This window comes from Pelmatolapia mariae, linkage group LG15 (assembly GCF_036321145.2).
Source record: "Pelmatolapia mariae isolate MD_Pm_ZW linkage group LG15, Pm_UMD_F_2, whole genome shotgun sequence".
NCBI lineage: Eukaryota > Metazoa > Chordata > Actinopteri > Cichliformes > Cichlidae > Pelmatolapia > Pelmatolapia mariae.
The window spans coordinates 41504884-41522702 of NC_086240.1; the positions used below are offsets into that span (position 1 = coordinate 41504884).

General features: G+C 41.1%; 1 protein-coding gene across 1 annotated transcript; it reads left to right on the forward strand.

Annotated features, from left to right (window-relative positions):
* Window positions 1-310: 310 nt before the first annotated feature.
* On the forward strand, window positions 311-13972 carry LOC134642792 (protein NLRC3-like). Its single transcript, XM_065471978.1, has 9 exons — window positions 311-334; window positions 4178-4366; window positions 4593-4803; window positions 5371-6844; window positions 6953-7282; window positions 10484-10657; window positions 10914-11087; window positions 13224-13270; window positions 13446-13972. The coding sequence occupies exons 1-9, from the start codon at window positions 311-313 to the stop codon at window positions 13970-13972; spliced, it is 3150 nt and encodes a 1049-aa protein (XP_065328050.1).
* Window positions 13973-17819: the final 3847 nt, after the last annotated feature.

Genomic DNA, 17819 nt, shown 5'->3' on the forward strand with positions numbered 1-17819 from the left:
GATTCAGCTCCAGCCACTTAGAATTGCCATTCTGAACCAGCTGACAGCTGCTGCTGACTTAGGCTATGTTCACACTGCAGACAATACGCGACCCATATCCGATCATGGTATAACAGTTTGAACAGCACAAGTCCGATATTTTCAAATCTGACCTAGGTCACTTTCACATGTGGTACTGAATCCAATACATGTCTGATGTATTAGAAAGCGACTGCTATTTGAATGCTCATGTCGCATTAAATCTGTCTTTTATGTCACTGACACAAGGCAGGCGCCAATTATCAGCGCCGGAGAAGACAAACGAGAAAGCATGGCGGCGGAAAGTGGAGACGGAGTGAGTCAATTTGTCAGAATTTGTCAAAATTCTGTCAGTTACGACTGTGCAGAAATCGATAGACTGCTGCAACAACATCTACTAGCTCTGTAGCCGAACTTTTTACTTATTAAACAGAGCGCGTTGTATGTGACGTCTTCTCTTGCACATGCAGGCCGCTTTTAGGGCTGTGAACCGTTCACACTAGAGCGCTGCTGTCAAATTTTATCTGTAGATTGAACAAACAGACAAAAAAAAAAAATCAGATTTGATCACAAAATCAGAATTGAGCATTAAGACCTGCAGTGTGAACGTAGCCTTAGATAGATACCTATGGAAGATTTTCACAGTATTATTTTAGGGTTTTTATATAAGATTTTATAAGGTTTTATATCATATAAAATGATTTGAGGTGACTGTTGTTGTGACTATTGGCACTATATAAATAAAACTGAAATTGTTATTCTGAGAAATTATAATTATAACAATTATAAAAAAAACTTTAAATCACCAAAACTATTCCCAGTAAACAGTTCTCCATTCATCAATCTCGGGCTAAGCTGATAAATAGGAACTTAAAAGGAAATTATATGCAGGAATTTTATATATATAATTATGCAGGAAAAAATATTCTTGCACACAAACTTTGTTCAAAATCAGACTTGGAGGTTGTGTCTGTGACTGTTGGCACTTAATTTAAACAGAGGTCTTAAGAACAACCCAGAAAACAATACATTGAAAGTTAAGAGCCTTCATTTTTTCTATTAGGTTCAAACTAAATATTTTTGATCTATCCTTTAGATCAGGGGTGTCGAACTCCAGGCCTCGAGGGCCGGTGTCCTGCAGGCTTTAGATCTCACCCTGGGTCAACACACCTGAATCAAATGATTAGTTCATTACCAGGCCTCTGGAGAACTTCAAGACATGTTGAGGAGGTTATTTAGCCTTTTAGATCAGCTGTGTTGGATCAAGGACACATCTAAAACCTGCAGGACACCGGCCCTCGAGGCCTGGAGTTTGACATCTGTGCTTTAGATAAAGATGAAGATAAAGAAGAACTTTATTGTCATTGTAGTTATACAACGAAATTTGTTTGGTAGCTCTCAGAGGCCAGCAGCAATAAAACAAGAAGCAGCATAGTAATAAATAACCATAGTAAAAGTATAAGATATAAAGAAAAAGGAAGGCACTTAACACAGTAAATAACAAAGAAAATATAATAGTATTTACAATATGAGTTTGAGCGCAAACAGTATAACATAATATAACAGTATTTACAATGTGGTAGTTGAGTGCAAACATGAATGTCCCAAAAAGTGTCTAAGATAATAAGTATAACAGTATTTACAGTGTGGTAATTTAGTGCAAACATTAATGGCCAGTAAATGACTTTGTACATTAGCAGCAGACGTGACGCGGGGTAAAGGAGAGAGAGGGAGAGTTCACTGTTGTGTGTTGGGGGAGGGGTGACACAGGATCCAGATCTGGGGAAAAAGCTGTTCTTTAGTCTGTTTGTGCGGGTTCTGATTGCCCTATATCTCTTCCCTGATAGGAGGGGTACAAAAAGTCTGTGACCTGGATGTGTTGGGTCCTTGATGATGCAGCTAGCTCGCTTGTGTAAACGGCTAGCATAGACCGTATCGAGATTCAGGAGTTTGGTTCCAATGATCCCCTGGGCAATTTTGATGGTCTGGGTCAGAGCTCGATGGTTTTCTGCAGTGCAGCTGAAGTACCACACTGTGATGCAGTGACAGAGGATGCTCTCTATTGTGCTCCTGTAAAAGTTTACTAAGAGCTGGGTTGGCACATTTACTTTTTTAAGTTTTCTTGTGAAGAAAAGTCTCTGTTGTGCTTTCTTCACTAAGTGGGATGTGGTAATAGTCCATGTGAGATCTTTTGTTATGTGTAGGCCCAGGAATTTAATGTCATTCACCCTCTCAATTTCCTCACCATTTATGTGGAGGGGTGGTAGTGTTGTTTTCTTGGCTCTCCTGTAGTCTACAACGATCTCCTTTGTTTTGGCAGTGTTCAGAACCAGGTCGTTGTTTCCACACCATCTGATTAGATATTGCAGTCGTGTGTGAATAGGTTGAAAAGAGCTGGACTGAGAACGCAGCCCTGTGGTACTCCTGTGTTAATGGTGATAGCAGATGATGTAAGGTTGCTCACCCTGACCTTATGTGGCCTGCTTGTGAGGAAATCCAAAATCCATGAGCAAAGTGTGGTGGTTAGTCCCAGGTCATTCAGCTTGTTTACAAGTTTGTATGGCACAATGATGTTAAATGCCAAGCTGAAATCTACAAATAGCATCCTAACATATTTATTGGGATGCTCCAGATGAGTAAGGCTGGTGTGAAGTGTGACTGAGACTGCATCCTCTGTTGATCTGTTCCTGCAGTAAGCAAACTGTAGGCTGTCCAGGTCGTGTGTGGGCAGCCCATGTCAGGTCTGAGGAGATGTGGACTCAATACTTTGCATAAGAGACCAGACTTTCACCTACTGTGATTTTTTAAAAAGTTCTCTCCAGGTTTTATGAAGATGTTTCAAGGTTGTTCTTTAGACATTTAGTGTTTTTTAAATCATTTTCAGTCCGGTCCTTTAATCTGACAGGGCAACGCTTTTTCGAGCTTTGTTTACACTTTAGCTTTCTAGCTAATTGTTAGCTAAAAACATTTCTTTCAGAAACCTGCCTGCCAAAAATTTTTAGTGACACAGGACACAAACATGGAAGCAAGATATATAATTAGGATTATTTATAATAAATATGAACCATTCATTGCCATTTCTTTAACCATACAGAATAACTAAATCCTTCAGGACAATGTCACATCAAATCACTGAACTCACTATGTTATGCATCTAACAGCGCCTCCACATGTTCTCACTGTAATTTCCCTCTCATGAATGAATTTATGCTTGCACTATTTTGAATGTTCGGGTGGTAAACAAACACATTTTACTCGCAGTACTCAAGCTGACTTACCTTTGTTTGAATGATGATGTACTCACAACGTGGAGGCTAAAAAATAGCCAAATCTTGTACCCAATCCTTGGTGAATTGGGTGTGTGCTTCCAGAGATTTATAATTGCGAAACTGGTTCACCTTGTACTCGCTGACTCCACAGACAAGGTACGAAAATATATCAGGCTAAGGCAATAGCGGTAGGTTTTCGGGGTTTCTACTCCACTGCCGTATTTCATATGGTCCACATTTCCAGTGCACGCTATTTTTTGCAAGTACCATCTCTTTGCATCTGGACGCAATCTGTCTCTATACCATCCTTTTTCTTTTGAGCTGCTTTTAAGCATGCTTCTAGCAACTGTCCTTCAAACACAGTGTGTTTGTTTTGATTCGTGGCCCAGAAATATCGCGCCGCGTTCCCACAATACATTGCTCAATTGCAATTCCAAAGCCCTATTCACCCACCCCCAGTTTAGGGCAGAGCTGAGCTGGATAAACTAAACTCCTCTGGAAAGATATCTATCTTTGTGTACACAAATGGTGAGCAGACAGTGAAACATACCTTTAGTCCAGAAAAACCACTGAACTTGTTGGCCATCAGTAAAAATAAATAAAGAATAAAGACATTTGCCTGGCATTTTTGAATACTAAGATACAATTTAAAGCTTTTGTAACTTTACTGACTGAGATTAAGTTCTCTTAGCCGTGACACTCAATAGAAAATTGAAAGAACTCAAAATCAAAGTAAAACACTGAGTTATGATGGTGATTCTCAATGGGATCAGCTGGACTAGTGAGCTTTTAGAACTACAGAGAACCATCTAAGTCACCGTCTTTGTCAAAATGTCTCTTACCGCGTCTTTACTCTGTGCTTAAACTATTTCTCCATGTTTCCTCTACAGAGTGGACCAGATGAGCTCAGAGGATCCCAGTGGGCAGTCTGCCCAGCATTATCAAACATACCTGGTCTGTACATGTACAACAACTACTTTTACATCTATTCTGTTCACATTCATCTCCATGCTGCTCCTTGTAGACCAGTGGGTTGTCAGACTGTTCAGCAGTGGTTTGGGGTGGCTGTAGCCCAGGAGGTAGAGCAAGTCATCTACTAATCTGAAGGCTATATGTTAGATGGAAAGCACCTGTTTAGATAAACATAGAATAAATGCGCTTGTGCGAATGGATGAATGAGGTGTGCTCAGGTAGAGTAGAAAAGGGCATTATAAGAACCAGTGCATTTAACCATTTAACATGGATGTGATGTTTGGCTCCATTGTTTAAGTCGGACTGAGACATTCATGAAGTATTCTCTTCCAGCTGCTCGAGGACAAAATCATCACTTTTGTAATGGATGAGCTGAGGAAGATCCAGAAGGTTTTGAGTCCAGACTACATAAAATGTTTAGAAAGTCAGAGGGAGGATAAGGATGAAGAACAAAGTAGGGGCATCAGAGAGGCATTTGCAAAGATTGCAGTGTACTTCCTGAGGAGAATGAAGCAAGAAGAGCTGGCTGACCGTCTGCAGAGCAGTAAGAGGATTACTCTAAGGCACGGGTCTCGAACTCCAGTACTCGAGGGCCGCTGTTCTGAAACTTTGCCATGTGTCCTTGTTGCAACACACCTGAATACAATTAGTAGGTCATTAGCAAGACTCTATAGAACTTAACTGCATGCTGAGGTGTCAGTTCAGCCATTTGATTCGTGTTATAGCAGCTCATAAGTGAATGAACATGGTGCAATAAAAGTACTTTTAGAAGTAAATTTTTCCTAACACTTAAATTTACTTGAGTAGGGTTAGGGGTTGCCACTTCAGCATGCAGTCAAGTTCTATATTCTTGCTAATGGCCTACTAATTTTATTCAGGTATGTTGCAACAGGGACACGTGGAAAAGTTTCACGACACTGGCCCTTGAGGACTGGAGTTCGAGACTCCTGCTCTAAGAATATACACTACTAGATAACTTGAAGATTTATTAATGTAACAAGAGATGTACCAAAATGGGTTAAAAGACTTGTGCTTTATAAGAATGAAATTATCATGTGTATCTTATAAAGCAGTTCCATATGTTCTTGTTTTTTTTTTTCTTTTTATTCAGACCTTCCAGCTACAGTTTGTCAGCGTGAACTTAAATCTAGTCTCTATAAGAAGTTCCAGTGTGTGTTTGAGGGGATCGCTAAAGCAGGAAACCCAAAACTTCTAAATGAGATCTACACAGAGCTCTACATCACAGAGGGGGGGACTGCAGAGGTCAATGATGAACATGAGGTCAGACAGATTGAAACAGCATCCAGGAAACCAGACAAACCAGAAACAACAATCAGACGAGAAGACATCTTTAAAGCCTCACCTGGAAGAGATGCACCAATCAGAACAGTGCTGACAAAGGGGTTGGCTGGCATTGGGAAAACAGTCTTAACACAGAAATATACCCTCGACTGGGCTGAAGACAAAGCCAACCAGGACATCCAGTTCATATTTCCATTCACTTTCAGAGAGCTGAATGTGCTGCCAGAGGAAAAGTTCAGCTTGGTGGAACTTATTCATCTCTTCTTTACTGAAATCAAAGAAGCAGGAATCTGCAGCTTTGAAGACTTCCAGGTTGTGTTTATCTTTGATGGTCTGGATGAGTCTCGACTTCCTCTGGACTTCTACAAAACAAAGATCCTAACTGACCCTAGAAAGTCCACCTCAGTGGATGTGCTGCTGACAAACCTCATCAGGGGGAAACTGCTTCCCTCTGCCCACCTCTGGATAACCACACGACCTGCAGCAGCCAATCAGATTCCTCCTGACTATGTTGACATGGTGACAGAGGTCAGAGGGTTCACTGACCCACAGAAGGAGGAGTACTTCAGGAAGACATTCACAGATGAGGATCAGGTCAGCAGGATCATCCCCCACATCAAGACATCACGAAGCCTCCACATCATGTGCCACATCCCAGTCTTCTGCTGGATCACTGCTACAGTTCTGGAGTATGTGCTGAAAACCAGAGAGGGAGGACAGCTGCCCAATACCTTGACTGAGATGTATATCCACTTCCTGGTGGTTCAGACCAAAGTGAAGAAGGTCAAGTATGACGGAGGAGCTGAGACAGATCCACACTGGAGTCCAGAGAGCAGGAAGATGATTGAGTCTCTGGGAAAACTGGCTTTTGATCAGCTGCAGAAAGGAAACATGATCTTCTATAAATCTGACCTGACAGAGTGTGGCATTGATATCAGAGCAGCCTCAGTGTACTCAGGAGTGTTCACACAGATCTTTAAAGAGGAGAGAGGACTGTACCAGGACAAGGTGTTCTGCTTCATTCATCTGAGTGTTCAGGAGTTTCTTGCTGCTCTTCATGTCCATCTGACCTTCATCAACTCTGGAGTCAATCTGCTGGAAGAACAGCAATCAAACTTTAAAAATCCCAAGATATTTAAGAAACAATCTCTGCCTTCAAACGTCTACCAGAGGGCTGTGAAGAAGTCCTTACACATCCCAAATGGACACCTTGACTTGTTCCTCCGCTTCCTTCTGGGTCTTTCACTGGAGACCAGTCAGACTCTCCTTCGAGGCCTGCTGACACAGACAGGAAGAAGCTCACAGACCATTCAGACTCTCCTACGTGGTCGGGAGACACAAACAGGAAGCAGCTCACACACCAGTCAGACTCTCCTACGACGCCAGCTGATACAGACTGGAAGTAGTTCACAAACCAATAAGAAAATAATCCAGTACATCAAGAAGAAGCTCAATAAAAATTTGCCTGCAGAGAGAAGCATCAATCTGTTCCACTGTTTGAATGAACTGAATGACCATTCTTTAGTGGAGGAGATTCAAAAGTACATGAGTTCAGGAAGTCTCTCCACAGATGAACTGTCTCCTGCTCAGTGGTCAGCTCTGGTTTTCATCTTACTGTCATCAGACAACGATCTGGATGTGTTTGACCTGAAGAAATACTCTGCTTCAGAGGAGGCTCTTCTGAGGCTGCTGGCAGTTGTCAAGGCCTCCAACAAAGCTCTGTAAGTAAATATGTACTCAAATCTTTATTATAGTTGTATTAAAGTTTAGTCAGTTATGACCTGTAAATAGTGTCTCTGTATGTTTTTACTAATTTGTGTTTAACACCAACCTGCCAGAGGGTCTGCAGATGGAAATTAGCCCAAGGCTATAATCTGGCATATTTACATTTATTAAAATGTTCATTAATATGTATTGCCCCTCTTTCTAAAAATAAATAAATAAACTAAACAGTCTGTGACAGTTTTCATCACAGTACCATAATTATTGCTTGCAACAGGTTCTTTTTTTTGTCATAATTTGTATTCAATTGTATGTGAAGTTGTTGATTAACCCTTGTGTGGTGTTCGTATTTTTGTTACTCAGCCAGTGTTCATGGGTCTGGTGGACCCGCTAGAGTTTTGGCTTTCCAAATTAACACTATCAAACAATTTTATGTTAAATTACTCAACAGATGTTTACTTCATCCCAATTACAAGCCATATGAACAGCAAACATGGTAAATTTTTCCCTTTACCTTTGTTAGATCACATTTATGAATTAATGTGCTTCTCGGTTTTTTTTTTTGTAAAATGTTATGAAAAAAATTAAATCAGTTATAATCAAGTGGAGTGAGTGGAAAGACACAACACATTTACAGGTGAAGCAATATGTTTCACAACTAAATGGGATCAGCTGCTCATCAATGGTGACATTAGGCCCAGGGTTGTAAAACAGGGGGAGGTGGTGCACCCACTTATCCCACACTGTCCTGATGGCAGCTAGCTTGTCTCTCTGCCGTCGAGCTGGTCTGTCGTCTCGGTTATCAAAACGGATAATCCTGGAAATTTTGTGGAAGTTTTCCAGAGACATTGATGCACGGAAAGGTTCTTGCCGGTTTCTGCATCCCACAGGGATTCTGTGGATTCCCCTTTGGACCTGAAAACTCCTGCAAGGATAAGAACCCCAAAGTAGGCCTTTGGGGTTCTTAGATGAATTTGGTCCATCTCCTTCCAACTCTCTCCAAAAACACACCTTCCGTCTAGATTACTGCAATCCAGAATAATTTTCTGGATGGAATCTGGGATGAAAAGCTCAAATGAAGACTTGATGTCCTGCACATGAGTAACTGTCAGCCGTGTTGGCCCTGGCTTATCACAGTAGCAGCTCTGCAGGGTGGCTCATTTCTTGGGCAAGAAGACCATTCAATTTCACCATTTATTGACATCCATATTTCTTCACTTGCTGTCTGGTGGGCTTGTTCTGGTCCTGGAGCTGGCTGCTGATGGGGTACTCGTCTTTGTTTTGTTACTAAATGGTGCTCAACCTCATCCTCTTCTTCAAAGTCACTGTCAGACTCTGAATTTTCAGAAATGTGAAATATTCTGAAACCTCTTTGTCAACATCATCATCCGAAGCTCCTCTCTCTTCCAAAATCAATTGAAAGGCCCTCGCAGCAGATAATCTTTTGCCATCTTGATCAGTTGTGATAAAGAACCACACTGGCAAAGTCTTATTTATAGTATTATGCCCCTAATTTGCAGGTGGGACAGGGTGTGAGAAAATAAAATTTGGATCCCTCAAGAAAGAGGGTAAAATGTGCGGGAATGTAAGAGGTGTAAGAAGGTGTTGATAGTTGAATTTTCAACAATGTTGCAACTTTGTGTGGGAGCGGGAGGGGAAGAAAACACTATCAGTAGCACCAGAAAGGAGGAAGACAGAGTGTGGGAACACAGGACCTACACTTTCAACACTTTTATTAGACCTGGGTCCAGTGGACCCGAACACCTTGTATGTAATGTAAATGCGTGGGGGGAGGTACAGTATGAGGTCGTTGAAAATTTGTTCGGATTCATGTTCTTCACAGAAAATAAGCCAAAGCCAATGAATTTCAGGTTGAAAAAATAATTAATTGTCTAATTTTTCTTTTGAAAAAAACTGAAAACGGGTCTCACAGACCCGAACACCATACAAGGGTTAAACTCCCAAAAGGCTGATTCTGTTCAGCTGGACGTAGTGTTTTAAGTGGCAGAAAAAAGTCATCTAAGTGACTTCTTCAGTCTCAGCTGACTGCAGGTTTCTCCAACCTTATAAACAGTACAATTTGCACGGCTACATCAGCAGCCTGTCCCCCCTGGACAGAAGCATTTCAGCAAAGTTTTAACTTTGAACTTTGAACTTGAAACATTTCCACAATGCCTGTAACCAGCCCACTGAATGAACAAAGGGCTGTCAACAACCACTGATCAAAGACTATTCATCGAAGACACTGATCATTGATCAGACACCACTGGTCAAAGACCATTGATCAGTGGCCATGATTACCATTCACAGAGAGTTGGGGAATGGCTCCAATCACACCACCAGCTCCTTGAAGAACTGAATAAGCTTCTAAAATGAGAGGTGAAATGTCTTCAAGAAACTTTTATAAGTCCAGTCTGAAGTGTTGAAACCAGTCTGAAGATGGTGAAAGATGTACCCTCAGACTCCCTCCTCGATTCAGAGATGGTCTTTCCCTTTTCATGTAAATGGCCTCCTTGACTCCCTGCTCAAACCAGCATTCCTCCCTGTCCAGGATGTGTACATCCTCATCATTGAAAGAGTGTCTACTTGCCTGTAGTTGTAGATCGACTGCAGAGTCCTGGCCTGATGAGGTGTCTCTTCTATGTTGTGCCATCCTCTTAACCAGAGGGTGTTTGGTTTCCCCGATGTATAAATCCTGGCAATCCTCCTGATACTTACCAGTGTACATTATATATCCCTGTTTGTGTCGGGGGACCCGATCCTTGGGGTGGACTAATTTTTGGCACAGCATGTTTTGGGGTTTAAAAGCCACAGAGACGCTGTGTTTAGAAAAAATGCGTCTCAACTGTTCCGATACTCCTGACACGTACGGGATCACTATGGGTTTTTGCTTAGGCAGCGGTTGTCCTCTCCTGGATCGGCTGGAGCTTTCTTTAGGTGCATTCTCAGATTTGACAAATGTGCAGCTGGGATAACCAAATTTACTCAAGGCCTTCTTGACTTGACGCTCTTCTCCTTCTTATAGCAGAAGCTTCTTATAGTTTCCATTTAGATATAGAGATATAAATTCCTCTGAGCAAAATTAAAGTGTTTTATTTTTGTTCCAGAGTTAACCTGTAACCTTATTTAACCATGAGTTATTTTTGTCTTGTCATCTCCAAAGGTGATTTATATAATAATAATTATCATTGTGTCTTCAGATTGAGTGACTGCAATCTCTCAGAGAAAAGCTGTGAAGCTCTGTCCTCAGTTCTCAGCTCCAACTCCTCTAGTCTGAGAGAGCTGGATCTGAGTAATAACAACCTGAAGGACTCTGGAGTGGACCATCTATCCAATGGAGTTCGGAGTCCACACTGTAAACTGGAAATTTTAAGGTATCTGTTTTTCATCATCACAAATGTACCTAAATAATTGTAGCTATTAAGGTGAATTTTATGTATGTGTTGTCTTGGTATTTCTAGTATTTCAATCTAAATTACAGTAAAGTGAGCTACATTTCTGAAGTGCTTAACTTGAGGCTACAAGGCTACAGGCTAGTCCTAAAACAAGATTAAATATTGCCAGATTTAGTAACTTGTTACTGCACCATGAATACACCAGTATTATTTGTGTTGTTCATTATTTTCTCAGAATGTGTGGCTGTAATCTGTCTGAAAGTAGCTGTAAAGCTCTGTCCTCAGTTCTCAGCTCCCAGTCCTCTAGTCTGAGAGAACTGGATCTGAGTAACAACAACCTGCAGGATTCAGGCATGAAGCTTCTGTTTGCTGCAGTGGAGAGTCCAGACTGTAAACTGGAAATTCTCAGGTCAGGATTCAGACTTTTTCACTGACCAACATTAAAAGTGTGATTGTTATCAGTAAATAAACAGCTTAATCATTCAGAACTTGACAAATCAACTGTTATCTAACACTAACGGTTCTGTGATCTGCCAATTTAATACAAATTAAGGGTAGTCCAACATGTGCTAGAATGCTTCAAGTTTCAGTTTAAAATACTTGTCTGTTTCAGTGGCTGTAGCTGTAAATCAAACTGATTCCAGGCCCCATTATTTTTAGGAGCTAATCTGTGAGTGTGCAAATGGGAATCAGCACATATCATTCATGGTGGCACTAAGGCCCACAGAACAAGCACAAAGATCAGTTTACTATCGGATGCCATAAGATGATTATTTGTAAACTTCCTTAAAGCTGTTTCTGTACTGTGATGAGCTGTGAACCTGACAGTAACTCTACAAACAAAACATTTCAAAGCAGAGGATCAGTTATCTGTTTTACAACTATTCTTTCAAGGATTTTATGAGATAAAAGGAAGGTAACTGTACGTAAGGATATATATTTCAGATGGTTATGAATAACGTTTTCTTTCATGCTTATTTGTTTTTATTTTTTCCCACCTCGTATTGGGGGAATGCAAAGCTGTGATTGGTTCTTACAACTGGCATAAGTTGTTCAGAGAAGGGCGGGGTTCAGATGTAATTTTACCCATGATCTATGGAAATAACATTTCTTTTCCATGAACTATTTCTTTATGAGCTCTGAGTCAATTAAAAAAACATCTGGAGCTTGAACCTAAGCATTCTCTGAAGCCATGAAGTGAGTGGCTGTTTAATTACAAATTTCAGCATATGTTCCTGTTGCCTAGCAACCACGACAGTAACCGCTATTGACTTTTGGATGCCATAGTTAAAGAAAGAAGGAAAATAAACTCTTTATTTTATCAATATTTTCTTTAGCTGGAAAAACTGAGATGTATCATGCTGTGTGATGATTTTGAGGTTGAGAGGTAGGTACTGTTACATTAATGGGTAGATATTGGAGATAATGAGACTAGAGCTAACTTCACAATGCAGGAACTCCAGCAGCACATAAGGGAAGAGGAACAACTTCATTGACTGATCAACGTGTTTCGGCTTGTGGCCTTCATCAGGGTCATAGTAAAACATGGTAGAAGTTTGCTTAAATAAAAGACAGGAAACAGAAAAAAAATCTAATTAACCGATCACATCTTCATAGATAGACCAGCTGACATATATAGAGTTAGCTTCGACAGTAAAAATAATATAACAAATCCTAAACTCAACATATTAATGTGTATTTCATTTAAAATGAGCAGTGCTGAAATGTAACACTGTTTAAATGTTCAAATAGTGAGCTTCATTATAAAGTTAAAGTGAATTTATTTTAATTTCATATCAATTAAATTAAATTAAATTTTATTATTATACCACCAAATCACAACAACAGTCACCTCAAGGTGCTTTATATTGTAAGGTAGACCCTACAATAATATATAGAGAGAAAAACCCAACAATCATATGACCCCCTGTGAGCAAGCACTTTGGTCACATTGGCCAAAGTGCCAAACTCTCATAACTCCCTTTTAACAGGAAGAAACCTGCGGCAGAACCAGGCTCAGGAAGGGGCGGCCGTCTGCTGCGACTGATGGGGAAGACAGGATACACTTTATTCTTCTATGCTGAGCTTAATCCTGAGTCAAGTAACATTTTGTAATGTGGATATAAATAAAAATATGTGAAGCAGACAACTATTCTTTGGAAATATTATCCCACCAGATGCACCAGATGGCCGTATCTGCTGCTCTGGCTGAAACAACCTGACTTTGCTTCTGCCAGAGGATTCGTCCTGTTAAAAGGAAGTTTTGTTGATACTTCTACACCCTAAGTTAACAGGGAGGTTCTGGCAGTGCACCGAACCACTTTATGCTATTGTATTATTCAAGAAGCTTATTTGACTTAAAACTACCATTAAAAACAGAGGAACAGGTTTTTTTATTTGTTTCACTGAGTTTAGAAGCATCTGGACGAACATTTCACTACACTGAAAAAAGAACAGTCCAACAGTATGTGTATAAGAGCAATGTGATGTCCATGTGTGCATGTTGAAAGAGACTGTGCTGGTCTGACCCACCTCCTCCTTTCAGGATGGAGCCTGCTGGAGTCCGATGGTTGAGACCAGGTCTGAGGAAGTGTAAGTGTGTTTTTAATGTGATTCATGAAAACAAAGCGGCACACATTCAACCATCTTCAAACTGTCACATCACTCATTCACATCTCTGATGTCAGGAGTCATCATCAAAGTGTCAATCAATGAACAGATGATGGATCAGTAACTGCAGCTGGATTGTGTTTGTTCTCTCCATCAGATTCCTGTCAACTCAGAATCGACACAAACACAGTGAACACAAACCTCAAACTGTCTGACAACAACAGGAAGGTGACACATGTGGAGGATGTTCAGTCATATCCTGATCATCCAGAAAGATTTGATGTTCCTCAGCTGCTGTGTAGTAATGGTCTGACTGGTCGCTGTTACTGGGAGGTTGAGTGGAGAGGAGACATTTATATGTCAGTGAGTTACAGAAGAATCAGAAGGAAAGGAAATGGTAAAGGATGTTTGTTTGGAGGGAATGATCAGTCCTGGCGTCTGAGCTGCACTGATGATGGTCCTTGTTCTGTCAGGCACAATAACAGATACACATCCATCTCCTCCTCCTTCTTCTCCATCTCTAACAGAGTAGCAGTGTATGTGGACTGTCCTGCTGGCACTCTGTCCTTCTACAGAGTCTCCTCTGACACTCTGATACACCTTCACACCTTCAACACCACATTCACTGAAACTCTTTATCCTGGATTTACAGTCTTTCCTGGTTCCTCAGTGTTTGTGTGCTAAAATGAGTTTAAAGAATGTCCTTGTCAGACATGTGTTTTTGAACTCATGACTTCCGTTTATTCAATTCAGTTTTATTTATCTAGGGCTAAATCACAACAACAGTCACCTCAGTGAGCTTTTTATTTTTTTAAGGCAAAGAGAATTATCATTTATTGTTGTTTATGTTTAGTTTGACTTCTTATTGCTTACTGTGTAGTTGTCCCTTTTGTGTCCCACCCATTTCCTCTCCCATTGTTATCTCATGTATTTGTTGCCTGAAAAGGTTCTCTGTCATCCTGGTCATGGTAGTCTAGGAGCTTGGAAAGAAAGCAGCTGGACTTCTTCAAATTTCATCAAAACATTTCAACTGTCATCCAAGATGCTTCCTCAGTTATAAAAACCATATGGTCCCAGGCATTCCAACCCATGTTGGGAGTTGTCTCTTAAGACTGTTGTAGACCCATTATTGATCACTGGCATTATCACATGAGTCAAGGTGCACTGATAAGGTCTCGATTCCTTACATGGCAGGCGTGTCTTCAGACTTGTGCTGTTGATGGGATGGAGACTTTACCAGTGCACCTTGGCTTTTCTATGAATGAAAATGGAGAAAAACAAATTAAATGGCTTTAACAGGCTAAAAAACATTTCTCTCATATGAAATTTGATGTCTTCCTGTTGACCCTTTGCTATGAGAATATTACTGTTTTCATTTAAATATATTGTGGAGTGTGATTCTTTCCTGAATTAAATTTCTCTGTTATGACCTCATATTGCGTTCCTCTGTGAGCTTTTTTTATGCAATTGATCCTCTTTACACTGGAGGCAGAGTTTGGGCAATGGTGGTAAGTGGTGCTGTAAACTCCCTAAATTTCTCCTCCTGTATCTGACCAAATCGCTTCATCAGGTTCCAGGTTGTAACAGAATGATGCACATGGTGGATCACAATGTCTATTACATTTGGACCACCATGATACTGCATTACAATTCTGCAAAGCTTCCTTGTTCAGGTGTGTCAGACAGTGTGAGAGATAAAATGATGCTTGTTCTTTGGTGCTCCATCAAACTTTTCACACTCAATGAAGGTTAAGTAACACAACTATAACATTTGATTTCGGTTCAATTTTCTTCCTTCAGAAAATAACGGGTCTTTGGATTTTGGTAACATTGATTTGTAGAAGTGCAATTATTCCTCACACACTGCATGATGGCTGCCCACTGCCCTTTATTCTTAGAAGAGCTTAAACCACATGTCAGAATCACTCATAGCTTCATAACTTTGTTACACCTGGTTTAAGCTTACTTAAGGTAACTATGTTAGGACAACGTCTTGATGCATGCTCAATCATCCAGGTAAGTAAATCTCCAAACATTGATTGTGTTCACAGCACGAACACAATCCCCACTGACACAGCGGCCAGGGAAGCAGAGGAACATCACATCAAGAAGGCCCTGAGTAAATATGGTTATCCCAGCTGGACATTTGTCAAAGCTGGGAAGGCGCCAAAAGAAAGCTCCAGCCGATTCAGGAGAGAAGGACAACTGCTGCCTAAGCGAAAACCTGTAGTGATCCCATATGTGTCAGGAGTATCGGAACAGTTGAGACGCATTTTTTCTAAACACCGGGTCTCTGTGGCTTTTAAACCCCAAAACACGATGCACCAAAAATTAGTCCACCCCAAGGATCGGTTCCCCCGACACAAACAGAGTAAAATAGTGTACGCTGTTAAGTGCCAGGAGGATTGCCAGGATTTATACATCGGGGAAACCAAACAACCTCTGGCTAAGCGGATGGCACAACACAGAAGAGCTACCTCGTCAGGCCAGGACTCTGCATTCTATTTACACCTACAGGCCAGTGGACACTCTTTCAATGATGAGGATGTAATTCAATTCAATTCAATTCAATTTTATTTATATAGCGCCAAATCACAACAACAGTCGCCTCAAGGCACTTTATATTGTACAGTAAATCGTACAATACTAGATCCAGAGAAAAACCCAACAATCATATGACCCCATATGAGCAAGCACTTTGGCGAAAGTGGGAAGGAAAAACTCCCTTTTAACAGGAAGAAAGCTCCAGCAGAACCAGGCTCAGGGAGGGGCGGGGCCATCTGCTGCGACCGGTTGGGGTGAGAGAAGGAAGACAGGATGAAAGACATGCTGTGGAAGAGAGACAGAGATTAATAGCAGATATGATTCAATGCAGAGAGGTCTATTAACACATAGTGAGTGAGAAAGGTGACTGGAAAGGAAAAATAATCATGGGAATCCCCCAGCAGCCTACGTCTATTGCAGCATAACTAAGGGATGATTCAGGGTCACCTGGTCCAGCCCTAACTATATGCTTTGCCAAAAAGGAAAGTTTTAAGCCTAATCTTAAAAGTAGAGATAGTGTCTGTCTCCCGAATCCAAACTGGAAGCTGGTTCCACAGAAGAGGGGCCTGAAAACTGAAGGCTCTCCCTCCCATTCTACTTTTAAATACTCTTGGAACAACAAGTAGTCCTGCAGTGCGAGAGCGAAGTGCTCTAATAGGGTGATATGGCACTACAAGGTCACATCCTGTACACATCCTGGACAGGGAGGAACGCTGGTTTGAGGGCGGAGTAAAGGAGGCCATTTACGTGAAAAGTGAAAGACCATCTCTGAATCGAGGAGGGGGCCTAAGGGTACATCTTTCACCATCTTACAATGCTGTGATTGCAGCCATTCCCCAACTCTCTGTGAATGGTACTCATTGCCATTGATCAGTGGTCTTTGATCAGTGGACCTTGATCAGTGGTTGTTGATCAATGGTCCTGAGAATTTGCATAATTTTAATGAAGGAACTGACCTCCCAGCCCATTGTTCCTTCAGTGGTGCTACTTTCAGTCATTATGCACATACACTGTTTATAAGATTGAGGAAACCTGCAGTCAGTGTTGGGGAGTAACGGAATACATGTACCGCCGTTACGTATTTAAAATACAAAATATGAGTAACTGTATTCCGTTACCATTTAAAAAGGTGGTATTTAGAATACAGTTACTTTGTTGAAATAAATGGATTACACGGCGGTACTTTCCTGTTTCATATTGTTGCGGGTCAGGACTCTTTGGGTTTTGTTTGACAGCTACGTTCTGTTGCTCCAGGCGGCAGCGTTACGGTTGCCATGGTTACAGGGTGACGCGCTCTCTCTCTCTGCGACTGTGTGTTTCCTGGGTGAGAGAGCGCCTTTTTGTTGTTGTTGTTGTGCTAAGCTAATAGGCAGAATGCTACAGGCATAGCTCTAAAGAATGTAGCCTGATGGGCAGTGTAGTCCGTGCTGCAGGGAGAATGGACTGCCATACACGTTACGTGTCTGTGAGCAAGAGGAGGGAGAAAAAGGAGAGTGGAAAAGTACGAGCTGTCATCGAGCAAAAACGGGAGCTGGAAGCATGTAAATATAATAATAACCACTGCAGCCAAGAAGAGTGCCTGACGAGCCCAGTTGTAAGTAAGCTATGAAGACTCGACTGTACGCTGTGTCGTGTTTTCCTCTGAAACAATAAGTTCCGTTGGAGGTCTTTCAATGCATCTCTCTGTCTCTCGCTAGCAAAGTTGACCCAGACAACAAAGTAAAGCTATTTTTCGGCTAAGAGCCCGACACGAACCTGACGTATTAGTCAGAGGTCCCTTTACTATGGCTCGGAGCCGCGGACCTTCAGTAATAGTAATAAATCACACAGCAATAGTACATTCGTGTAGTTGTAAAAAGCATGATAATATATTAAGTAATCCAAAGTATTCAGAATACGTTACTCTCATTGAGTAACGTAACGGAATACGTTACAGAATACATTTTGGGGCATGTATTCTGTAATCTGTAATGGAATGCATTTTAAA